General features: G+C 53.0%; 1 protein-coding gene across 2 annotated transcripts in view; it reads right to left on the reverse strand.

Annotated features, from left to right (window-relative positions):
- Positions 1 to 23,193, reverse strand: part of CSMD2 (CUB and Sushi multiple domains 2) — a 215,475-nt gene that overhangs the window by 29,479 nt on the left and 162,803 nt on the right. For both annotated transcript variants that reach the window (XM_050326308.1, XM_050326309.1), the window contains 15 exons: positions 23,066 to 23,190; positions 20,914 to 21,010; positions 20,001 to 20,105; positions 16,747 to 16,865; positions 16,590 to 16,659; positions 14,259 to 14,375; positions 13,761 to 13,970; positions 13,465 to 13,653; positions 11,281 to 11,458; positions 10,442 to 10,587; positions 9,042 to 9,122; positions 8,139 to 8,252; positions 6,407 to 6,595; positions 5,499 to 5,645; positions 4,133 to 4,321 (listed from right to left, as the gene is read on the reverse strand). In XM_050326308.1, the coding sequence (XP_050182265.1) occupies positions 4,133 to 4,321; positions 5,499 to 5,645; positions 6,407 to 6,595; positions 8,139 to 8,252; positions 9,042 to 9,122; positions 10,442 to 10,587; positions 11,281 to 11,458; positions 13,465 to 13,653; positions 13,761 to 13,970; positions 14,259 to 14,375; positions 16,590 to 16,659; positions 16,747 to 16,865; positions 20,001 to 20,105; positions 20,914 to 21,010; positions 23,066 to 23,190 (2,076 nt within the window). The remainder of the gene's footprint in view (positions 1 to 4,132; positions 4,322 to 5,498; positions 5,646 to 6,406; positions 6,596 to 8,138; positions 8,253 to 9,041; positions 9,123 to 10,441; positions 10,588 to 11,280; positions 11,459 to 13,464; positions 13,654 to 13,760; positions 13,971 to 14,258; positions 14,376 to 16,589; positions 16,660 to 16,746; positions 16,866 to 20,000; positions 20,106 to 20,913; positions 21,011 to 23,065; positions 23,191 to 23,193) is intronic.

Here is a 23,193-nt window from a genome sequence, read left to right on the forward strand (position 1 = left end):
GAGCTTCCCGTTTTATCAGGGATTTGTGGGGAGCCAAAAGTGCAGCTCCCGAACTCTCCTATCCACAGGATCACAGAATGGGCTGAGTTGGAAGGGACCCACAAGGATCATCCAGTCCAACCCCCAGCCCTGCACAGGACCATCCCCAGAAGTCACATCATTTACTTGAGAGCCTCATCCAAACACTTCCTGAACTCTTTCAACAAGTTCCAGCCCCTGCTGAGCAGGGAATGTCCACTTTCACAGAGGGTCATATTTTCAACCCTATCAGTATGGTAACAGCAAAGCCAACACTGAATTCCAATTTCTCCTGGAAGAGGCTCTGGCTGTACTTCCCATAATATCTGTAACACAAAACGCATCAACACAGCACTCCAAAGTTTTCACACAGAGATAAAGGATTCGATAGCAATAACACTTCATATTTACATCCCACAGCAGCAACAACCCCAAACCCCTCTCCAAGAGCACTTCTGGATTACATAAGGCAGCAAATTGTGTAATTATGTTGTGGCAGAAGGAAGGCTAAATTTAGAGTTACGGCTGAGGAGGTAAAGGGGGTAGTTCAGGAGAAAAATGGATAAATGGGCACTGAGCCAAGCGGCTGCTGGAGATGGCAGCGCTTGGGAGAGGAGCCTCTGCACCACTCCTGCTGAAACCCTGGGCTCTGCAGCCAGGGGAGCCCCAAACAGGCCAGGGAGGCGACAGCCAGGCCCCAGAGAGAGAGACAGAGAAGAACCACTTTCACTTGTGCTGCCAGACATGAGCAGCCCTGCCAGCCTCCTTCCCTCCCCTGGGAAGGCCAGCGCTGGGAGCCCCTCACTCCTTTGAATGCTGAGCCCGTGTCTCCTGATCCACGTGCTGACACTCCAGCACATCCACCTTCCTGTTATTCCCTCTGCACAACAACCAGGGCTGGAAACCCTGCAGCCTTAGACAAGTGACCCTGTGGTGACAGGGACCCCACTGAGCTGGAAAAGAGACACCAGATGAGTGTGTGCAGCACCAGCACAGCCCTGGAGCTTCCCACCGCCCCCACAAGGTCCAAGCAGCTTTTATCCCACTCCTGCTCCTCCTGGGATGCTGGAGCAGGATCCCCCAGCGCTGGCAGGTGCTGGTGCTGCTAAGAGGTGTGAGCAATTCCACAGGATCAGGCACATCAGGCTGGGCTGATAATCACAGGGATGTCACTCCAGCGGGCTCAGGAGCTCTCTCCAAGGTTGGGTGTCTAGACAAGCAGCCACACTGAATACCAATTTCATTCCCAGGGAAAAGAGGGGACCTGGGAAGTCCAACCTTTTCCCTTCCACCTGGCACTTCTGCTGTTCCTTTCTGTTGCTTCCGGGGGGAGAAGCTGAGCCCTTCCCACGTCACCACCCCCACCAAAACCTTCTCCTTTCTGCCTTCCATTCTCTTCTGCAGCCTGAGGCCTCCCCAGAACTCATCCCCTCTGTTTGCCCCCAGGAAACTGAGGCACAGGGAGGGAAGGGAGCCCGGAGAGGGGGACCCAGGGCAAAAGGAGAAGGAGCAGCTCTGGGGGCTCAGAGGTTCAGGAGCTCTGCCTGCTGGGAGAAGGGACAGAGGCCGTGAAAGCAAGGCTGCAGCTGGGATTCCAAAAACAAAGCTGTTTAAAAATAGGCAGCAGAGACAGAGAAGGCGGTATTAGCTCATGGAGTGTTCTCCCCTCTGTGCCAACACGGGATTGTTCCCTGCAGAATATTCTCTCTGCTGCCTCCAGAAATGTCAGCGAGGACGGAGCACGTAGTAAAGATTATTCAGAGGGCATGGGGAAGGGGGGAGAGGATGATGAGCTGGCAGAAGGGAGCTTTGGGAAATGGCATTTGTTAACCAGACTGAGTGTTTATGGGCACCCCAGTTCCCCTCCTCCTGCCACTCCTGACTGGGGGGGGGCAATTTGTGCCGTTCCCAAACCTGTGCCGTGAGGTCCTGGCCACCTGAAAGGATGAGAATTCGAGTACAGCCCAAAACAAGAGACTGCCAGTTGGCTTTGAGAGAGCAATTTGGGGGGGAAAAAAAGGATGATGGATTTTATGTAGCTGAAGGAAAAGTGGAGCCAGGCCTGGCCACTGCTCCAGGCCTTGGGGGGGAGCTGCTCCTCCACGAATTCTCTTCCAGCTCTGGTTCACTGCTGCTCACTCACCTCCTGCAGCCTGCACTGGACAGCCTTAGGATCTACCATGCCCAGCAAGTTCTCCTTGCTGGAGGAAGACAGGCTCTTCCAGAGGGACATCCAGCACCAAGATCCTGACCAAGCTGCTCTTTGCACGGTCAGCGAGGACACACACCCTTCCAAAGGGGAAACTGAATCAGCAGCCCACCTGAAATGCTGTGGATTAGCCCCCAGATTCTCTCTCTGCCATGCAGAGGCCCCACAGACCATGCCCATCAGGCTCCTGATGTGTCACACCTTCCATAGTGGTGCAGGATGGGTTTGCTGCTCCCAGTGCAGCTCCCATGGGAAATCCCTTCCCACAGTGCAGATCTGGGGTGCTCAGCAACACCACAGGAGCTTCCCAACATTTCCAGGCCAGGTAGGGACAAGCCATGGATGGTCTGGCTCCGAGTCCCTCCCTGCTGACCTGGGAATGGGTGCTCAGGGACTTGTTTCTGCTTTGAACCATGGCTGTCGGTGTCACCCCAGCCAGGCACATCCTCTCCCAACCTCCCCACACATTCCCCCTGGATTTTCTCCCCTCCTCCACCTTTCAAGTCCAGTTCCCACACCCCACTACCCTTTTGGAAGTAAATGCAGCTCTTGGAGCTGCACACGAGGCTCAGGTGGCATTGCAGCACTGCAGGGCAGCAGAGAACTGAGCAGCACTTGTACCTGCTCTGGATTACACGACTTCCCTTCAGAGATGATGCAGTAAATCCGAGGGATCCCTTGCTCTGGGCTAAGGATTCGGGAGGCACAGTTGCCATGACAGCCCTCGCTGTGCTGTTCATCTGCTCCTTCCAGCACTTGGCTTCGCCCCATCCTGTTTTCAGGGAGGCTAAATCCCTACCTGAGCTTGTGCCCAGCTTCCCAGCTCCCCCTTGCCAGCGGGATGGGGCGGCAGGGTCTTGATTTACTGCTTTTCCACTCACACTTAAATCAACTCCAAAGGGAAACCAGCAGCCACAGCACGAAGCCACCCTTCAGAAGTGCAATTCCCAAAGAGCCCAAGTGATTCAGGAGCACAGAGGAGATTTTTCAGGGCTTCTTGGTGCCTCCCACACTAAACAATCCCACTTTTCCCTACAGCTTGGCCTGGACAGCAGTGCAGACACTGCAGTGAGCCGGTGCCTGCGCTGTCTCTGTTCCCTGGCTGGTTTCCAGGGAAGTCGATGCAATATTAATCCCCTTGGAACATGGATGAGTGTTCAAAGACACTGAAAGGCTTCATCAGAATAAAGATGGGCATTTTAGCAGCACAAAGGAACGGGGGTGATTGGCGGGTGCAGGAAAAGGTGCAATCAGAGAACGAACAGAGAGAAGGGGATGGAACAGAAGCAAAACCCCGCCGGGGTACAGAGCCCTGTCCCCCCTCCCTCCCCTGCCAGGAATTTGCTCCATGCTGGGTATGACATGTCACAGAGATTATGGTTAATTAGGAGGAAATGTGGAAAGAACAACCACATGCCTAAATCTTATATGAAGCCTACAGGAACCGTGTGAATCCTCAGAAATTTCTCATCCCCCGTGGACACACGCAGACCTGAGAGGGCACTTCCAGAATTACTGAAGGAAATTCCATCCACTAAACTCCTGGCAGCCTTTCCAGATCCTCCCAAGCCTTTCCAGATTCTCCCAAGCAACAGCTTCTCTCCCTCTCTCAACCAAGGCCAGGTTGTGTCGTCGCTGAGGGTTCAAACACTTCTTCACTGGGAGCCTTCACAAAGCTGATTTTCTAATCACCCATTCTGAATGCCCCCCCAAACAGTTACTCCCTTCCCTCTTTGCCCACCTGTTCCCAAGGACCTGCACACGAGGAGCACCCCTCAGTGCCCCCCTGCATGTCCGAGCTCAACAGGGAATCAGAGGAATCGCAGTATTTTTGTAACTCGACCGCCTTCTCCTCCATCCTCCCTGTAACTGCTGGATCTTCGTACCAGTCCCCCCCACTCTCACCTTGGCACAGAGGGGTGGCCTCCCTCCAGTGGAAGTAGCCCTGGGGGTGCTGGGTGCAGGTGCTGGTGCTGTGCCCGGCCAGGCGGTACCCGGAGTCGCAGCCGAAGCGGACGGAGCTGCCGGGGCTCAGCCCGGTGTGGCTCAGGATCATCCCGTGGGCTGGGGGCTGGGGCAGGCTGCAGTAAGGAGCTGGAGAGGGGCAGGAGAAAAGAGATCAACCCCTGGCTGGGCAGCAGCAGGGTAATTCCCTTCCCGTTTTCAGGGCTTACACCTCGGCCTGAGGCTGCGCCAGGGCTGTGATGGATAAACACAAAGTCAAAGGGGGAAGAGCAAAGGGCTCCAGTCCAAGTTTCACTCAGCTCTGGAAACAGAGACTAATTTCTGATAATTAAATATTACTTAATTCATTTACTGGGTAAAGTCATTATTTATTTATGACATATTGGCAAGTTCTCAGCCCAGCTTTGTAACTTCCATTAATGAAGATTTGCCAAGTTCTGAAACACAGTAACTCATTCGAAGGAGTTCTCAGCAAATATTCGCTCTTCAGCGGTGGGTTTGTGCTGAGTGAGCAACCAAGAGCCCCTGGTCCTGCTCCCAAGAGCTGGAGCAGAACACCTGAGCAGGAGCACAACGTGTTTAAGCACGTGTGACACCATCAGCCATGTGGAAGTTGTGCCTCGTGCAGCTCCTGACACAAGTTCTGATGTTTTGGGATGTTGGGATGTTTTGGGCCTCACTGCAAGGACACGATAATTCAGGAACACGGCAATCTTTGGGGATGGGTTTCCTTCATCCAGATCCAGAGCCACTTCATCTACACAATCATGGAATCATTAAGGTTGGAGAACGCCTCGAAGAGCATCAGGTCCAACCATTAACCCACCACTACACCGTGGCCCTAAGCACCACATCTACACATTTTTTGAACACTTCCAAGGGCTGTGATTCCATCACTTCCCTGGGCAGCCTGTTCCAGTGCCTGACCACCCCCTCACCAAGAAACCTTCCCAATACCCAATCCATTCCCCCTGGAATCAGTGACTCTATTCATCCTGGCTCTGATTCTGAGGAGTGGCTGAGAAGCCAACCAAAGCTTCAAGATTTCTCCCTGGACTTTCTCCTGATCACGATTCTGTAATCCTGGTTCTGATTCTTCAGAGTGGTGGAGAAACCAGCCAAGGCTTCAAGGTTTCTCCTGGGCACAACCTGCCTTTCCCAGCCTCCCCAGCTCCGAACGAGCCCAGCTCTGTGCCTTCCCAGCCTTGGCAGCTTCTGCCCTCACAGATGGTCCTTGTCCCTCTGCAGGAACTTTGTGGGGACCCCTGGCTGAGGAAGGGAGCCCTCTCCCCTGCTGGGAGCTCACCAGAGTAGCGGATTTTGAAGCCTTTCCTGTTGTAGGCGTGGTCCGAGGACCAGCGGAGGAAGACGTTGTTCCCGCTGCTGGTCACGGTCAGAGGGGCCGAGTAGTTCCCACTCAGAGACAGGAGCAGGGGACTCTGGCCAGAGGGACCTGGGAGGAAGGAGGGGACAGGGAGAAGTCAGGGCTGACACGGAGGGGTCCCTTGTGCAGGAGGAAGGGGCGCGTGGAGGAGCCGCAGCACGGAGCTGTCGCCGTGATCCCAGGAACACGAGCTGCAGGGCTGGCACTGGCACCCAGCTCCTGGGAACCCAAATAAAGCCCAGCCGATCACACAGAGATCAGGATTTGCTCCAGGCAAGATGCCTCGGGCTCAGGTCCCCGTGGGCAGCTCTGGGAGCACCAGCATGGCACTTGTGCTCTGCACCAGTCACAGAGCTGCGTCCCTGGGAACGCTGACAGATCCCCTCTCTGGGCCTGAAATCCCTCTCCAGTCCTGGGAACTCGTGGGCCTAGAGAGTCTGGTCTGCCTGGTCTTCAGGGATGAGAATTCCCACCTTCCCAGCTCAGTTTCTGCTGCCATTTCTCCCAGGAGCTGGCTAAATCCTGCCCCTTTGAAAAACACTTTAGATCCATCCCCAAATCAAATCACTGATATTTTCTTATGCAGAGGATCGATGGGTCTTAGGAGGAGCTCCAAGTTCAGCAGAAGGTCACAGGCAGTGCAGTGGGAAGCTGACTTTGGAGTGCTCTGGGAACAGGGATAACAACCAACAAACCTCCACCATTCCCTTCCTTCCCCCTTGACTGCCACCAAATCACAGAATTACAGAATCACAGGATGGTTTGGGCTGGAAGGGACCTTAAAGATCACCCAGTTCCAACCCCCCGGGTCCAGGCAGTGGATCTCTTACCATCAAAGATCTCAAACTCGTCGTACTGCTTCTCACTCAGGAAGTACTCGATGGTGAGGGAGATGTTGTACCCAGGCTCAACCTTCACCACCCAGGAGCAGGTCTGGAAGTGGGGGTAACTCCCCAGGAAGCTCTGGCTGAGGATCACACCAGTGGAGTCTGTCATCACCTGGTTCATGGGGCAGTGAACTGCAGGAAACGTGGAGGGGGGACAACACAAAGTGAATTCTCCTGTTTGTCAGAGGGAGGATGAAAACACAAGATGGGGCTCATGGAGAACCCCCAGAGCCTGATCTGGGCTCTGTTCCCACAAACCCCAACAACTGTCCCATTTAAAGAAAGGGGCAAAAAGCAACAGTGCAAACAAAGCTTTTCAACAGCCTCGGCACGACTTCCCACCCCCTTCAAAATGAACAGCACCACAACCAGGCAACTGTCCTTGAGGGACAAAAGGCTCCCCAGGAATCCCTGGAAACTCTATCTCCTGGGTTAGAACAAAGTGTAGGACTACAGGTTTATCTCAGGTCACCCACGGAGTTGTTAACTGGCACAGAAGAACTCCCAATTCCTTCCTCTAATCACTACACCCCATTCAGCTCCTGGAAACAGAAAACCCAGCTGAAAACACTGCAGGGAAAAGGCCAACAAAAATACCCCAGAAGAGGGGGCAAACACACAGAGGGAGCAGAAAGCATAAAAAAGGGGATTTTTATTTATCCATAATTGCCACTAAACCCCAGTGCAAACACTGGGCTTGTATGAATAGAAAATAGCCAGAACTACCCAGAAAGAGCAGTGTATTCTTTCCAAATCCTTAATCCCATCAGTGATTTTTTGACCTCTAGAAATTGGTGGCCAGATGTAATTTAAGCAGTCCCTTTACCCCCAGGCTAACAACCATCAGTAAATAATTGAATGACCTCCCTTTCTCTCCTTCAGTTCGTGCTATTTGAAAGAGAATAAAGCTATAGAAAAATATCCCATTATATGGTAAAAATGTCCAGATAGGAGGGAATGAAGGAGATGAAATAACCACTGCTGGAGAGAACAAAAGCCCCAGCAGGAAGGCAGAGGATAAATAAGGAACCTGGGAGCAGGGAAGCATCTCTGGGATCCCTCCTGAGCAGCAGCAAGGTGTACAACCAGCGTGCTGGGCCTTTCATTGCTCTCCCGTGTCAGACATTCCGTGGCACTCACGGAGGAGCTGTTCCTGCAGGACTGGCTGCCTGCTCCTCCTCTGGCTGTTCCTGTGGCACTGGCAGCCCAGCACTCCTCCCCTTCCCAAGGGAAGGACACCTGGGGACTGCTCCAGTGGCTTGGAGACTGCAGCAGTGTCACAGCACTGCTCAGCCCCTGCCCGGGGAAGGACAAGCTCCAAGTGCCTCCCTGAACACTTGGGGTGCAATCCAGGGGCACCTGACACGAGACAACGCCCCAAAAGATGTCCTTCCAGCTCAGGATATTCTGTGATTGTCTGCACCTTCCTCCACTGTTTCTCAGAGCTGCTGCAGAAAATCACCCAGTCACTCTCTCCCCAGCCCAGCAGCTCAGCCCTGGCACAGCCTGCAGATCTGGACCCTGGAGATCTGAGAATTCACCCCAAAGATGCAGAACGTGCAAGGAAACCTCCCCCAGCTCCCTCCCTCAGCAATCCCCCCCACTTTAGGAACAGTCTCTGGGCAGGGAAGTGCAGGGACTGTGGAACCACCACACAGGGCACCCCCAGCTCTACCTTCACAGGTGGGAGGAGGCCCCTCAAACTGGAGGTGAGTGCCAAGTTTGCAGGTCAGGATTTCATTGCCAATCAAGGTGAAGCCGGGAAGGCACCTGTACCTCACGATGTCACCTGCAGACAGGGGCAAAACCCACCTTAACCCGAGAGAAAGGTCATTTAATTCACCGAGGTCGAACTGTGCCCTGGGATGGGGGAACCCTGGGGCTGCAGGGACCTCCTCTTGGCTGTTCCTCTGCCACTGGGAGCATGCAGAAACAAAAGGTGTAAATACAGAAATAAAGGGTGTAAACACAGAAATAAAAGGTGCCACTACAGAAATCAGAGGCACGGAAAGGCACGCTGGAATCACGCTGGGATGAGCTGCTGTCATGACACTGGGACTGGCATGATTTGTGAAGTTATGTCAAGTGGAGGCTTCTCTCAAAGAGAGCAGGCAGCGAGAAAAGCTGCTTTAAGAAAAACCTTGGCTACTTCAGTGGCTGCAGACACTTAAATTGTGGCTGGAACTGTGAGCAACAGCAAAAAAAAACCCAAACCACAAAGAGCACAGGGATGTGGCTGAAAGGTCCTCGGTAAATAAAGGAATAAAGGGCTCTGAGCTTTCACACAAGGCTTTGGGAGAAACACCCAGAAACTGCTACTGTGCCAAAGACTCCTGAGCGTTCCCAAACACTCCCACAAAAGCCAAAGCACTCCTGAGTGCTAAGAGGGAGGAAAAGCCTGGGGACAACGGGAGCACTTCGACTCCACGTCAGTGCTGGTGGTGAGCAGGGTCAGGCACAGCTCCTGCTGTGAGGAGACCCCCTGGGACCCCAGATGTGCATGTGGGGGTGTTCCCAAGGGCATTCCCAGCAGCTGGAGAGGTGGGGAAGGAGGGATGAGAGGGTGAGGAGAGGTTACCTATGTTGAACTCCTCGTTCTCAGTGACGATCTCTGCGTTGGGAACCATGGTGGGAGGCTGGCATCGGAACAGCTGGTAGGCTGCAGGAGCAAAAAAGGAGCAGCAGATGGGGGTGAGAGGTTCAGGGACTCAGGGAAAATCCCCCCCAGTATCCACAAGGAGAAGGCAAAATGCCACCAGCCCTCCAAACCCTACAGAGACGGATCTGGGAATTTGTGTCCCCAGGTTTGGGTCAGTCCAGTGCAGGTTCTGGTCCAGGTCAGTGGAGATGGAGGTGCCTGCACAGTGTCAGTCCCTTTGGATGACACTGAATGATGACCAAGGGTGAGGTGACTTCCACCAGCACCTTTTGGGACTCTGAGAGAAGGTCCTGGTGACCTCAGTGGAACCTGGTCAGCCACAGAGGAGGGAGAACCCTCCCCACATCCAGCTCCAACTCCAGTAATTGCTCAGGGAATTCCATCCTTAATGCCTGTCCTCCAACAGGGATCTCAGAATCCACTGATTTCTTTTTAACCTGGAATTATTAATTCCTTCCAGAAAGAATTCCAGGGGTGCTGATGCTTCCAACTGCAGATCCTCCTTGGAGTTCACAGAGTGACCTGTACAAGGTCCATGTCAATGCTCAAAACAGGGCAAAATTTGTACTCTTTGCCTCATGAGGTGTTTTTTTCAGGGGTACCTGGGCTAGTGGGAGGTGTCCCTGCCCACAGCAGGGGTTGGAACTGGGTGATCCTCAAGGTCCCTCCCAACCCAAAGCATCCTTCTGGAGCTGCAATCCCCTAAATTCAGGCTGTCCCTGTCCCACCTGCCTGTCAGAGCTGAACTCCAGCCCTTCTGCAGGGGCTCAGCATGGGATTCACGCCCGACTGTGGGTGCTGGAGCAGCACATTCCTGAAGCAGGAGCAAGTTCTCCATCTGCACCTTCCCAAATCCCAGCACTGCTGCAGGAACTTGTCGACTAATCCGATTTCGAGTCAGGCTCTTGTTTAGTGCCACCAAGCAAATGCTCTCATTTAATGTAATACCCAAGATTTTGCTGCCCTCACACCAAAGAATCCCTGAGTAATCCAGGGATTTACAGGAATCCTTTCCCTCCCCAGAGGAATGAAGCTGTGTCTCTGCTGGATCGTTGCAAACAGGCCACTGTGATGATCCAGCTGGTTTAGCAGAGCACTGGGAAAGGGAATTCTGCATCCAGAGCCTGCAGGGAAGGAGAGTTTTAGGCCAGGAAAGCAGAGCTGTCCATAAGGGATATCCCAGGCTGTAGAACTGCCCCTCTGGGGGAGACTCCAGCTCAAAGTGTGTTTGTTCCCATCTTTCCCAGCACTGTTCCTGCCTCCCAGCTGGTCCATGTCCCCCCCATCCCCTGGGACAGGGCAGGTGCTGCCATACAGACCATAGAAATAAATGGCAAAAATCCCTCCGTTGGCACCATCGCTGTGGAACTTCATCAGCACCTGGTTGGAAGAGCTCTGGGCTGATTTCTTGGCAGAGTTGCCAGTGAACACTCCCAGCTGGGGGGCTGTTTGCTGGGGACCATCCCTAGTGTCAGAAACACGGGAGAAGAGCATTATTACACTTTTTTAACCTCAGAAAACAACCCCTCCTCCTCCACTGCACACACACAGCGACTCCTCCAGGTTCTTTCTTCCTCATCCTCCCTTTCCCAGATCTGTTTTTCATTCCCAGCAGCTCCCTGGGCAGTGACCTGGGCCCCCAGTCCTTCTCCCTGCTCCAGGAGAACCAGAATCATCTCTTCTGGCTCACCCAGTGGACAATTTACAACCATGAACTTCCCTTCTAACCTCAGAACCCGAGGAACTGGGGCCAGTTTTCCAAAGGAATGTCACTGAGATGTTCTGAAGGTCATTTATTGAGTGCTGCAAGCCCAAGAATTCGGCCACAAGCTCTTTAAGCAGAGCAGCTCCATGTGCTCCCTCGGCTGCCTGAAGCTGATAATGTGCATCATTGTGCATAAATAATATTTCTACCTATTTCTGTTAAAAGAAATAACGCCAAAAATAATGATTTCCCTTCCCTTCTCCAAGCAGGAAAGGAAGCTCCCAGCCTGGAAAGCCCCTGTGGTGAAGAAACCAGCATCACTTGAGCAACTGCAGCAGAGCTGAGCCCATCTCCATCAGAGATCCCAGTTCCCAGGTGATGCCAAGAGCATCTTTGGGAGATGGAGCCCCTGCAGTGGCTCCAGGAGCCCCCCCAAAGCTCAGCTGCACCCACCACACAGTGATGAAGTCGTTGTAGGGCTCTGTCTGCAGCAGGGTGAAGTTGAGGTGGATTCCGTATCCCACGGGCACCGTGAGGAGCCAGGTGCAGTCCTGGGAATTGGGGTACTGGTTGGGGAAGCCAGGAGAGTAAACTGTCCCATTCTGGGTGGTGACATTCCCCCCACAGGGCACTGCAGGAAATCAGAGAGAAGCACAACCCTGATGAAGAAATAACCCCCCAAACATTACTCCTCAAGGGCCTCTATTTCCCATTTTTTCTTTCATTTTTATCATAACAAGATGCCGATTTTGGATACAGGAAGATCCAGATCTTGGCCTGGCTTGCCTCAAACAATCTCTACCTGTCACAAGCACGTCAAATGTCTTTAACTTAATCCCATTAGGATGAATTTATGAAGTGCTTCAGAGCTGAAAGGAGCCTGCCAGGGCGTTTTGTCCAGATGTGACAGCCAGGTGTGCAAATAAACTCCCTCTCAGTGCCCTGCTAGGAGTCTCTGGGCTCCACCAGCTGTCTGCACCCGTGCATGGAAAACAGAGCTCCTGCTGGGATCCCACCAGTGGGCAGATCCATGGCCTTGTTCCTGCAGCAGGGGCTGGGCCAGCAGCTGGCTCTGCACGGAGCAGAGCAGGGGGGAAACGAGGATTTGTGTGGCAGCAGCATCCAAGCCATCAATCACCACGACAGTTCCACTGCACGAGGAGCCTCCCAGCTCCAAACGGACTTGCACACTAAAGAGAGGCAATTTAAGAGACAGCCTGGGCAGGGCTGTGGAGGGACAGGAGGGTGGCCTCCTGCTGCAGGCACACAGCAGGGGCACAGCAGGGCCCCAGGTCTGCATGGCTCACCTGCAAGCATCAGCCTCTGCACCGCCCTGGTGTGGAAATGGAAATGCTGGCAACACCTGCAGGCATCCCTGGGCTCCTGCAGCCACTGCAGGCACTGGCACAGCTCAGTGTCACCTGCCCCGAGGCCAAGGAGCTGCATTAACCCAACCCTGGCTGCCCAGGGCACTGGTGGAGCCACCACCCTTGCAGGTGTTCAGAGAACACGTGGCTGTGGCACCTGAGGAGGTGGTTTAGTGGTGAGTGTGGTGCTGGGGGTTGATGGTTGGTGATCTTTGAAGGTCTTCACCCTTCATCTTCCATGATTCTCCCTCCCCACACAGCTTCTGAACCCAGGCTCAGGCTCTCACACACAGCAACTCTCTCTGTGCAGGAGCAGCTCCCCAGATCTCTGTCCCCCTGAGCTGCTGTGCAGCTGAGAGCCAGAGCTCCAGACATCCCTGCCTGGCCCTGCTCTCCCCACTGCACATGCATTTACACAACTCCACACGCTCACTGCTCACACAAACACCCAGGAAGCCTTAGGGGCCAAGTTCCCCCCTGCCCTGCAGAGCAGCAGGAAGGCTGCTGATCACTGCAAACCCTCCCTGGAGCGCTGCTGGCAACCTCTGAGCCTTTATTTCGGAATTACAGCTTCTCTTTTAATTAAAAGACCTCTCAGCACTGACCTGCCAGGGAAAGGTGAGGTGCTTTGCCTAAGGCAGCACGTCCTCCCTGCCTGCTGCTATCCAAAAATGGACCATTTCAGGAAAAAGCCAGAAAAGGCAAGTTCTGCATTGCCTTTACCAGCAGGAACAGCCCAGCAGATGTGCACAGAGAGCAGCAGCAAATGGGCCAAAACGTCCCTCAGCCTCACCTCTCTGCTCTCAAAGTGCTGCAGAGCCAGCAAACTGCTTAAGAACACAGTAACAGGCACGGCTGCAGCTGGCAGAGCTGGTGCCCGAGGTAGGTGAGGGCACAATCCTGCTCCCAGCACCCCCTGGGCACAGGACAGGCTCCCACTGACACTGCTGGGCTCAGGGAAAGAGCAGCTGAGGATCTGGTTCTTTATGCTCTGTGTTCTCTGGGGTTCACGGACTTAAAAGAGGGCAAATATCACCTCTCAGACCAAGGGCTGCAAGAGGCTGGGAGAAAGGTCAGTGCTCCTGGGAAAGGTGGAGGGAAATCTTCAACAAGCAGGACTGAACTTCTCAAAGGCTCATCTGCAAACCTTCTGAAGTAAATCCCACTGAGCTTGGGCCACCGGCCCCAGGGGTGCCAGCACAGAGCTGAAGCCTTTGCAGGGCCCAGGAACAGCCAGGTGGGTGCCCCCCAGGTGCCCCCCAAGCCGTACCTTCACACCTGGGCAGGGGGTGGTCCCAGTTCCTGTTGGTGCCGTGCTGGCAGGTCAGGACGGGGTGGCCGATCAGGTGGTAGCCAGGGAGGCACTCGAAGGAGATGGACTGGCCAACGTTGTACCCAGCCCCTCTCACCACCCCGTTGGCAAAAGGCTCCGGGTCAGGGCACTCCTGCAGCTCGTAGGCTGGGAAAAACCAAGGGAAAATGGTTCATCAACCTTGACCACCGACCCTCCCTGCAGTGCCCAGGGACAGGACTGCCCCAATGCTGCCCCACCTGGGCCCTCCTTACCTTGATATTCCAGCTTGAAGCCTGGCTTGTTCTGGGAGTGGTCACTGTGGAAGTACACGGTGGTCTCGTGGGACGTGGACAGGAGGGAGCCGGGGATTTCGGCGCCGCTGAACCGCCCGATGACGGTGCTGGTGTCGTAGGGCCCGTTCCGGATCTCCACAAAGTCGTGGTTGGGCTCGGTGGAGAAGTTCAGGAACTGGATGTGAGCACCTGGAGACAGAGAGCAGGTTTGGATTAGAGATCAGGAAGAAATTCTTGGCTGTGAGGGTGGGCAGGCCCTGGCACAGGTTGCACAGAGAAGCTGTGGCTGCCCCAGCCCTGGAAGTGTCCGAGGCCAGGCTGGAGCACCCTGGGCTAGTGGAAGGTGTCCCTGCCCAGGGCAAGGGGGTGGTACTGGATGGGCTTTAAAGTCCCTCCCAACCCAAACCATTCCACGATTCTATCATCTTCCCACCACCTCTTCTGGGACAGCAGCAAACCAAACCCAAGCCGTCTCACCAAACCCCACGGGCAGCAATATCCTCCACGTGCAGTCCAGGTTGCTGGGATAGTTTCCTGGGAAGCCTGGGCTCAGGAGCACTCCTTCCATCTCTTCTGCTGTTCCTCCACACTGGGCTGTAAAACCAACAGGGTTAATGGTGAGGATCCCTTACAGGTCTCTCTGGAGGATGGTCATGGCCAGCTGCGTGGGAAATGAAGAAATCAAACACTGGGAAGAGAAAAGGGAAAACCCTGCTATGGAGCCAACACAGAGGTGGCCAGGCACGTTAGTAATGGAGGTGCCTTTCTCCTGCCCTCTGGAGATTAAAGCCTGGGCCCAGACACCCAGTTTTGGCAACCACAGAGGGAGAGCCAGATCCGAGCAGCAAGAGAGGAGCCGGACGCTCTGCTCCGTCCCCAGACATTGTATCAGTGCATGTCATGCACCAGCACTTGCTTGAATTTTTAACCAACTGAAAAATTACTGTGGAGAAACAGAGTGATCCTATTTTGACTGCAGTTACAGCCACTTCTTTTCCTTGTTCCCTGCTCCACCTGCCAATCTCTGGGCAATTACCGACAAATATAGAACAGGGTGTTTGCACACCGACTGCAGTCAACCCCCTCCCAAGAAGGGATCCAGAGATGACAGCCCAAAAATATGTTTGCAAAAGGCATCACATGCAATTTAAGCACGGATAGCATCTTCTCATGCTTATCTGGGTGACCTCTGCCTGGTTACAGCAACACCATCCAGCCGGATCCACCCAGGTGGATGTTCCCCTAACACGTTCTGACAGCAGGGGACAGGCTCTTTGTCCAATCTCTCATTACGTGTTGTACTTGCTACTAACAAGGTTTCTCCCAGAAGGTTTCTCTTTCTTTTTCCTCTTAATGGCTCTTTAATAGAACTACTTCTGAATTATTTAGAAGTCGAGCATCTGGGTGAAGTAGACCAGGAGAAAATCAGCACACTTGGTTAGGGAAGAGGGCTGTGCTCTGAGCAGGGGCACGGCCACAGCCAGGGCTCTGGACATGCTGTGACATCCCAGAGGAGATGATGGGTGCTGCTGGTGACCCACACTCAGCTGCAGGCGTGTTTATGCCCCTCTGGAGCTGGGTGACCTTTCCCAGCAGAGTGGGAGGCAGCTGAGGGATGTGAACAGACAGGCTGGGTGGGTGTTTGCACCCCTGCTCGTGGTCCTGGCTGACACACAGACCCCCAGACCCAACTGGTGTTCACACCCTGACAGTGCCTCACAGGCACAGCCCCAGCAGGCAAAATCCTGCTGAACTGAGTGACTGGTGCTGGTTAAAAGAAGAAAACTTGTAGTTTCTCAGCCAGCTGGGAATATTGGGATCCTCCTCCATGCTGGGATCTCCCAGCTCTAGAGCTGAGCCGAAGGGCTTCTGATTTCTTTCAGAGCAGCTCCCAGGGGTGTGGGTCCTTTAGCTCAGTCATTCTCCTGTAAATGTCTCTCTATTTATTCCTGGCCTGCAGATCATCAGATAAAAGAACTGTTAGCTCTTATAATTACTTTAAAGCAAAATGATGTAAGCTAGAACAGCAGGAGCCTGAAATAACTGTTAACTAAAGCTATTAAATGCATAAATGTCTCTCTCAGAGCTGCAAAATGTGCAGCATGAATATTAAACATCTAGATTTGCTAAAAGCAAAAGATTGAAAAATAATCAAAAAGCTCCAGCAAGTTCCCTGCACCTCTGCCCCTCTCCTCCTCGGGATCACTTGTTCCATGGTGGAAAAGGGACTGCCCAGTCCTTTCCTCTTCAGGTCTGAACACTCAGCAGTGTCACACCCACCTTGACAAGTGACCTGTGGTCACAAATGGTCACACAGCACCTGCTGGACTCCAGAGTGGGAACAAGGCACCCAAGGGTGCAGTTGGGATACTGGGAGATAACAGGCACCAGGGAAAGAAGCAGCTTTAGTGATGTCAAGATGCATTTCATAAAAAATGAACCACAATCTTCAGATGGCAAAAAAAAACCCCCTCCACCCGTGAAAACCAACCTGCTTCCAGCACAAAGAAATTTTAGATTTTCCCCTTTTGAACAGTTTTGTGTGTTGAGGAAGATTGTTTTGTTCTTTCACATCTTCTGCTACAGCCACATTTCAAACATTCAAAATGAAGCGTCCCGGGCAGCCGCCCTGGGGGGAAATTCTTGGTTGCAATTTCCCTGGCAACAAACGAGGATTTTTCCACACTCTCTCTCACTTCCAGAACAAACCTGAATTTCTCTAAATCGGCCCTTTAACTTGTATTTTTTTATACTTTTTTAAGGGAAGTGCTATAAATATCTGCCGGGCAGAGAGAACACGAGCCCTACCGATGCAGAGCGGCGGAGGGTAATTCCAGCGGCGGACAGTGCCCGGCATGCAGGAAATGTGGGAGTGACCCTGCAGGGGAGGAGAACAAGACACAGAGTTGGATCTCCCAGCATTCCAGGAGGTTGCTGGCACCCTCTGGCTGGGCACTGTCCATACCTGCAGGGCGTAGCCCGGCTCACACTGGAAGGACACGACGTCGTTCACCAGGTAGCGCTCCCCGATCTTCAGGCCGTTCCCGGGAACGGGGGGCTCCGGGCAGCTGGACAGACCCACGGCTGTGGAGGCAAGAGGGATGAGTGCTCCTGGGAGCAGGCATGGCAGCTGTGCTGGAGGCAGGAGGAATGGGAATGCACTTCTTCATCTCAGCCCACTCCCCCTGTTTACCACCCACTACCGGCTGGGGAGGGAAGTCCCATGGCATTTGGATCCTCCGTGGAGAGCCCAGACTGGGCAGCATTCCCACATCACAGGGCACGCCCAAGATCCACAGGTATTCATGCACTGGAACACACATTTCTTGCCATGCACTAATGTATCACCAATCACTTTGTGATTGGTGGCCAAACCCATCCTGAATGTGTTGCAATTTGCCCCTTTCTGGGCAGAAGCCTCACGGTTCCAATCTCCGACCCTTCCCCTCCTTGTTTCCCATCACAGCCTGAATTTACCAGGAGACACAGGCAGGTCCTTGCCGGTGCCTGCAGAACAGCCTTCAAGATTTCATTCAATCCCACTTCCATCCCAGCTACATTTACAGCTGGGAATACCCTGCTGCAAACCCAATTAACAGCCCCCGACGTCGGGTGACGAGCTCTCCTTTACACGTCTCTCCTTCCCTCATCTCCCCTTCCCTCTGAAACACCAAAGGGAGATAAAATGAAGCCTGGAGGCACCTCACACCCGCTTCCAGCACCTCCCTCGCTCTCCGTGCTGGCAGCTGCCACTACAAGATAACCTTCTGCATCACTGCAAGGGCTGATGCTCTGCTGCAACCCCACAGAGCCCCAGCAGAGGGGAAATAAAAGAGAGAGGAGAAAGGAGAGGCTGAGTCTCCTCCTGAAACCCCAGTCACGCTTCCCAGCAAGGAAACATGTGTTCCCTCCCCGCACATGGATGTACTGCTTGACCTTCAGAGAGGTGGGAGAGAAAACGGCTTTAAATAACTTCCCCTTCAGATCAGTGGGCACCGAGTTCCGCTCGGTCCTAAATTGTTCCTGCTCTGCTCTGGCTCTGGAGCATGTAGAGATAAGAGCTTTGCTCCAGCAGCCCAGTGAGGGAGAAAGGGGAGGAAAACTCTGGTGTTTTAGCTCATCTCTCCAAACTTCCTTGCAGCAGCTCTCACGAACAGAGACAAAACCTGGGGCCCGGGGCTCTGAGATTCCAGTGGCGCAAGCAAAGCAAGGAAAAGCACATTATTTCCAGCTGCCCCGAAAATCAACACCTATTAATTTCCTCAGCAAGGGAAACAAGTGAGCCTGATAATCCCCAGCCTGATGAAAAACCTGCCCAGGATTGTTGCAGTGGGGGAATTCGATGCTCAGAGAGCTTATTGATTGGAACGGAGATGGAGAGGGAACAGAGTCGCAGCGAGGGAATGTCCAACCCGACATCCACCTGTGCAGCAACCAGTCCCCAGTCTTGTTGGTTGCTGTAATCTTGCTGGGTTCAATAATCAACAAGGTTTCACTCTGTAAAGCCAGTAAAAGCTGGAAGGGTCAGTACTCGCTGGCCTGGAAAGCACAGGCTCGGCTGGGACATTTCAGAGCATCACAGACTGGGCTGGGTTGGGAGGGACCTTAAAGTTCAGCCAGTTCCACCCCCTGCCACGGGCAGGAACACCTTCCACTGGCCCAGGTTGCTCCAACCTGGCTGTAAACACTTCCAGGAATGGGGCAGCCATCTCTGGGCAGGATTCCTGTGGATGCTTTACAAAACAAAATGAGCTTTCAAACCTATTTGTTGCTTTAGGGGAAAAAACAACAAAACCAAGAACAAAACAACCAAAAAAAACCCCAAACCAACAGAACATTGGCTGGCTTCAGAGACAAGATCTGTGCTCAGAACCAATTACCAGACACAGTGTCCAGCAAGAGCCAGCTCTGCACGCACTGCCCCAGGAAAGATTGGGAGCACAGACACAGCCCTGCCCACAGGCCCCTGTGCAGCAGCAGGGACATGGCCAGAGCAGCCCCTGGGAGCTGCAGGAGCCCCAGCCTGGCTCCCAGCCCTGTCACCCAGGGATCTGCAGCACTGCATGCTCCCTGCTCACTCTCCTGCCTGCTGAACGTCCACCTGGATGTGCTGAGCAGGGCTGGGAGCTGCCCCCCTGCACCTGCAGCAATTCACACCCTCCTGGCAGATAACCACACAACAGCCTGAGCTCCAAGGGACCCACAGGCATCATCACCCCAACTCCTGGCTCTGCACAGGACATCCCAAAAATCCCACCATGCACCTGACGTTGTCCAAACGCTGCTTGAAGAGGGAATAACAGGCTGAGGTCACAGCCCCCACCACAGTGACCAGTGCAGCTTGGCTGGAACACACCTTTCCTGAGCAGACATCTGCTCCCATGGCAGGAATCAAGACCCAGACACGGGGGAGAAGGAATTTCTGGCAATCCCACCCAAACCTGACAGCTCTTCCCCAAGAGACTCTCTGCCCTGCCATGCCTTCCAGCTTTAGTCAGGTCTCTTCCCTTAGCACTGAGGATTTCTTTAAGTACATTCCCTGCTTATCCCCACATATAATGGTGTTTTTGGGGCTGTATTCCCAAAAACCTGGCGTGAGACCTGCTGGAGGCAAAGTGCTGCTGCTCTGCAGGGTGTCTGTGCAGCTCCATCCCTGCAGTCTGTCCAAGCACAGGCTGCAGAAAGATGTGCAAAGCCAAGTTATTTAGCTTTGTGTCCTCTCTGACCCTGCTCTCCGTGGGAGGTTCCAGGGGACGACCTCTGAGGGCCCTTCCACCCAGGATTTTCGGAAGAGGACGTGTCTGGCCCTGCTTGTTGCTTCCAGCAGTGGCCAACACTGAATGCAAAGAGCAGGCAGGCCCTCCCAGCCTCTGGCATCTCAGGCACCTCCCAAGCAAAGATCACAGCCCTGCGTTGGACAGACCAGCTCTCCATGAATTTTTAACGCTTCTGCCTCCACATCTCCTCCTGTGCCGCAACACAGGCACAAACAGGGCTGTACCAAGAGCACCAGCAGCAGCACGAGGGTCAGCCCGTGACCCCACATCTCCTCTGCTGCACCTGTTCCCTGTTTAACACCCCCTCTCCGCAGCTCGAGAGCGGGGAGCCCCAGCAGCCCCTTCCCCAGCGAGCAGCTCCCTCTTGGAGGCGGCAGCAGCTCCGTAACCATCTCCCCCAGCACTCAGAGGAGCCGGCAGATCAAGGCTGAACTGCTCTTACTTTTGTATTCCAGGTGGAAGCCGGCAGCAGAGACACTGATATCCGAGTAGAAATGCAGATAGAGCTGGTTTGAAGTGCTGTTCAGCAGCGCAGGCACTGTAGTCCCTGGGAAAACAAGAGGTGCACAAAGACACTGAAGAGGATCTTTCTCCTCCTCCGTGTCCTCGGAGATTTGCTGCAGGAGAGGCTGAGAACAGAAAGTCCTTTAACTTAACAAGCTCCCTTGGTTTTGATCAGGTTCTAATGAGGCCAAGTGAGAAATACCCAGGGCCCCTCCGCAATGGCCCTTTCAACGTCAGCTCACGAATTTCGGCCTGTGAAGTCTCACCACTGACAGACAAAAAGCATCAAGAAGGGATCAGGGGGATGAGGAACAGCGTGGGAGGAGCACAGGTCCCTGAAAAGTCCATGTTCCTTCTCCTGCCTCATCCCCTGGAAGCTGCTGCAGCACCAGGCCAGGGCAGTTCTACCCCAGACTCTGCTGGTCGTTCTCCTCCCCACCCCAAAGCACCTGCAGCACATTTGGTCCTTAAACCAGCAAGAACTGGGGCCACTGTTCTGCAGGTGGCTCTGCATTTGAAAGCTTCACAAAGCTCTGGCTCCTCCCTGCTCCGCCAAAAGCCACAGTTCCCCACTGACAAGCAAAAAATAAAGTTGTTTTGTAGCCCCTCACGCATTTTTGGGACCCAGCAGCCAGGTGAGGTCACCCCCAATTCTAGGCTGTGACACAAAACCCACTGGTTGTGTGTTTGAGGCTCCCTGTGGGTGTTTCCCCCAGGTTCAAATTCCCAGTTCAGCAGAGCTCCTGCTTCCCTTTGAGCACAGGTTTAAATCTGAGCTGAGTTTCTGAAGCACTTCAGCAGGAGCTTAGTTTTGTGACTGGGCTGCACCGAGGGGGATGCTGAGCACGTACCAGAGAAACTCCCCAGCATGGTGGCCGTGTTATCCCCTCCATCAAACACTTCCAGGGAGTCCCAGTTCTGCTCAGTAACAAAACTGATCACCTGGATCTGCAGAGAAAGAAAAGGAGGAAAAAAATACAAAATAACAGGACAACTCCTGCACTAATGGTAACAAATTAAATTAATCTCAGTTAAAGGGTCACCAATCAAGTTACCACACCCCTTATTTATCTGTGCTAGTGCTCAGGCAAAACTTGGAGACCTCCTGCCTTATCTGGGCTTATCCAGCTATTTTCCCTCCAACTCCAGACTCTGTGTCAGGAGTGCTGTTTTCTGCTGCTCCTACAAAGAGAGAGCTCCTGCAACTGCACAGCTCATTTACAGCTGCTGAGAATCCCAGCCTTTTTTCCCCCACTCTGTTTTGAGAAATCCCTGAAGACTTTCAACCCTTTCAAATGAAAGCAACCACCAGCTAAAATAAAACAAAAAAAACCACCCCACATTAAACAACAGGATCTTTTTTTAAGAATCCAATCAAGCTCCTGCCTTTGCCTTGTTTCTCGGCTTTTAGTTGAATCACTCGGGCTGCATTTTCAAATCTCACCTCTCCCTGCCACGGCCCATAAGGTTTGGAGGCTTTAGGAAGTCACTTGACTCCATTAGTGAGAACATCAACACAATCCTCAAACGAGCAACACGGTGAGAGCGGAGAAATCTGCATTTACACCGCCAAGCAGCTCATCCCCAGCAAAGAGCTCCATGTAATTGCACGGATTTGTCTGCCACGATTACCATTAAAATGGATTTTGTCTTTATTCCTAAGTACCAGGGGGTTCAAAGCGTTCAGTGTCCCACTAAAAACACGAGCTGTGCCGTAAGTAAATCAGGTCTGGTGAACTGGCTGAGGGAGTGAGGCAGCAAAGCTGAGAGAAATTTGGGAGAAACCAGATTCAATCTGTGAGCTCTTGATGAAATTTTCAAACACTGGGCACCTCAAATTAAACTGTGAGGCCAAAAACCTAAAAGAGACAAACCAGGAGCATAAATGACTTTTACAACCTGGCTGCAGAAAAGGAGAATGCTGGAACTTTGGTAACTTGGGTGAGATTTCCCTCTTCTGCAGAGCCTCAACTCTTTCAGATCTCTTTGGATGAAGAATTCCTACCAATCCTATTGCCTCTGACTGGAATTCACCTCAATCCTGGCAGCACAGAGCTCAGCAGGACACACTCCCTGGACAGAGCAGGGAGGGGAGCTCAGTGCCCTCAAACCTCAGCTCCACACATGTGCCACACACATGGACACACGTGGACATGACCCTGGGAAGCCCCTCCCTTTTCCCCTCAGTCTTATTCCATGTTTTTTTCCCATGGAAAAACCTCCCTTTCCTCCCCCCACAGTCTTATTCCATCCACCCCAAAACTCCACTTGCCTCTGCCCCTCTAAACATCAAAAATCAAACCCCATTTTTTTGGCCACTTTAACCTTTTTCCTCCTTGATTTCCTCTCAACAATAGAACAGGCTCTAAAGTTTCTCCAAAGTATTTTTTACCAGAAAGTAAGTGGAGTTCATCTGGCAGGAATTGCAGTGACCCCCACAGAGCCATCACTGCTCACACTGACCAAGCCAATCCCTCCCTTCCTGCCTCATTACACCCCTATTGTGATTTCCATTATTGAGAGTGGATTGAGAATGAGCATTTTGTTTGCTCTTACATTTCCTAAATTATTTATTCTCCTCTTTCCCCCCCCTCCCCAACTTAACGGAATAAACATTTTTAAGGTCCTAATTCTAGTCTGACATGTGGATTCACAAGGGATCTGCATCTATTTACTGCCATGTATATAAATTAATTCACTCAGGAAGGTTTGCTATGGGGATGAATAATTCATGGCAGAAGTGCCAGCTCGTACCCTGATTACATAAAAATCCTGCAAGTGAGTCCTGCTACCGAGAAAGCTTTAATTTCACCTCCTCCCCTGATTTACAGTTGTTTAACCTTTAATTGTTGTACAAAACGAGGGTAAAGCGATGCTTAAATTAGTATCTAACAAACAAAAGCAGGGACCAGGGGAGGGGGCAGGTTCTGTGGTGGGTCCAGCTTTGTGACCATCACCTTCCTCAGGTGCCTCCAGTGTCTCAGACCCTGTTTGACACTGTACCTGGATCCCTGCTCCTTCAGGGACTGTTATCTTCCACACACAGTTGAGGCTGTTCAGGTAGGGCTCAGGGAACCCAGGGGACAGGATGGTTCCCTTGCGCTCCGTCAAATTCCCCCCACATGGCACTG

Source organism: Myiozetetes cayanensis, unplaced genomic scaffold (assembly GCF_022539395.1).
Source record: "Myiozetetes cayanensis isolate MyiCay16 unplaced genomic scaffold, myiCay2020 scf31, whole genome shotgun sequence".
Lineage (NCBI taxonomy): Eukaryota > Metazoa > Chordata > Aves > Passeriformes > Tyrannidae > Myiozetetes > Myiozetetes cayanensis.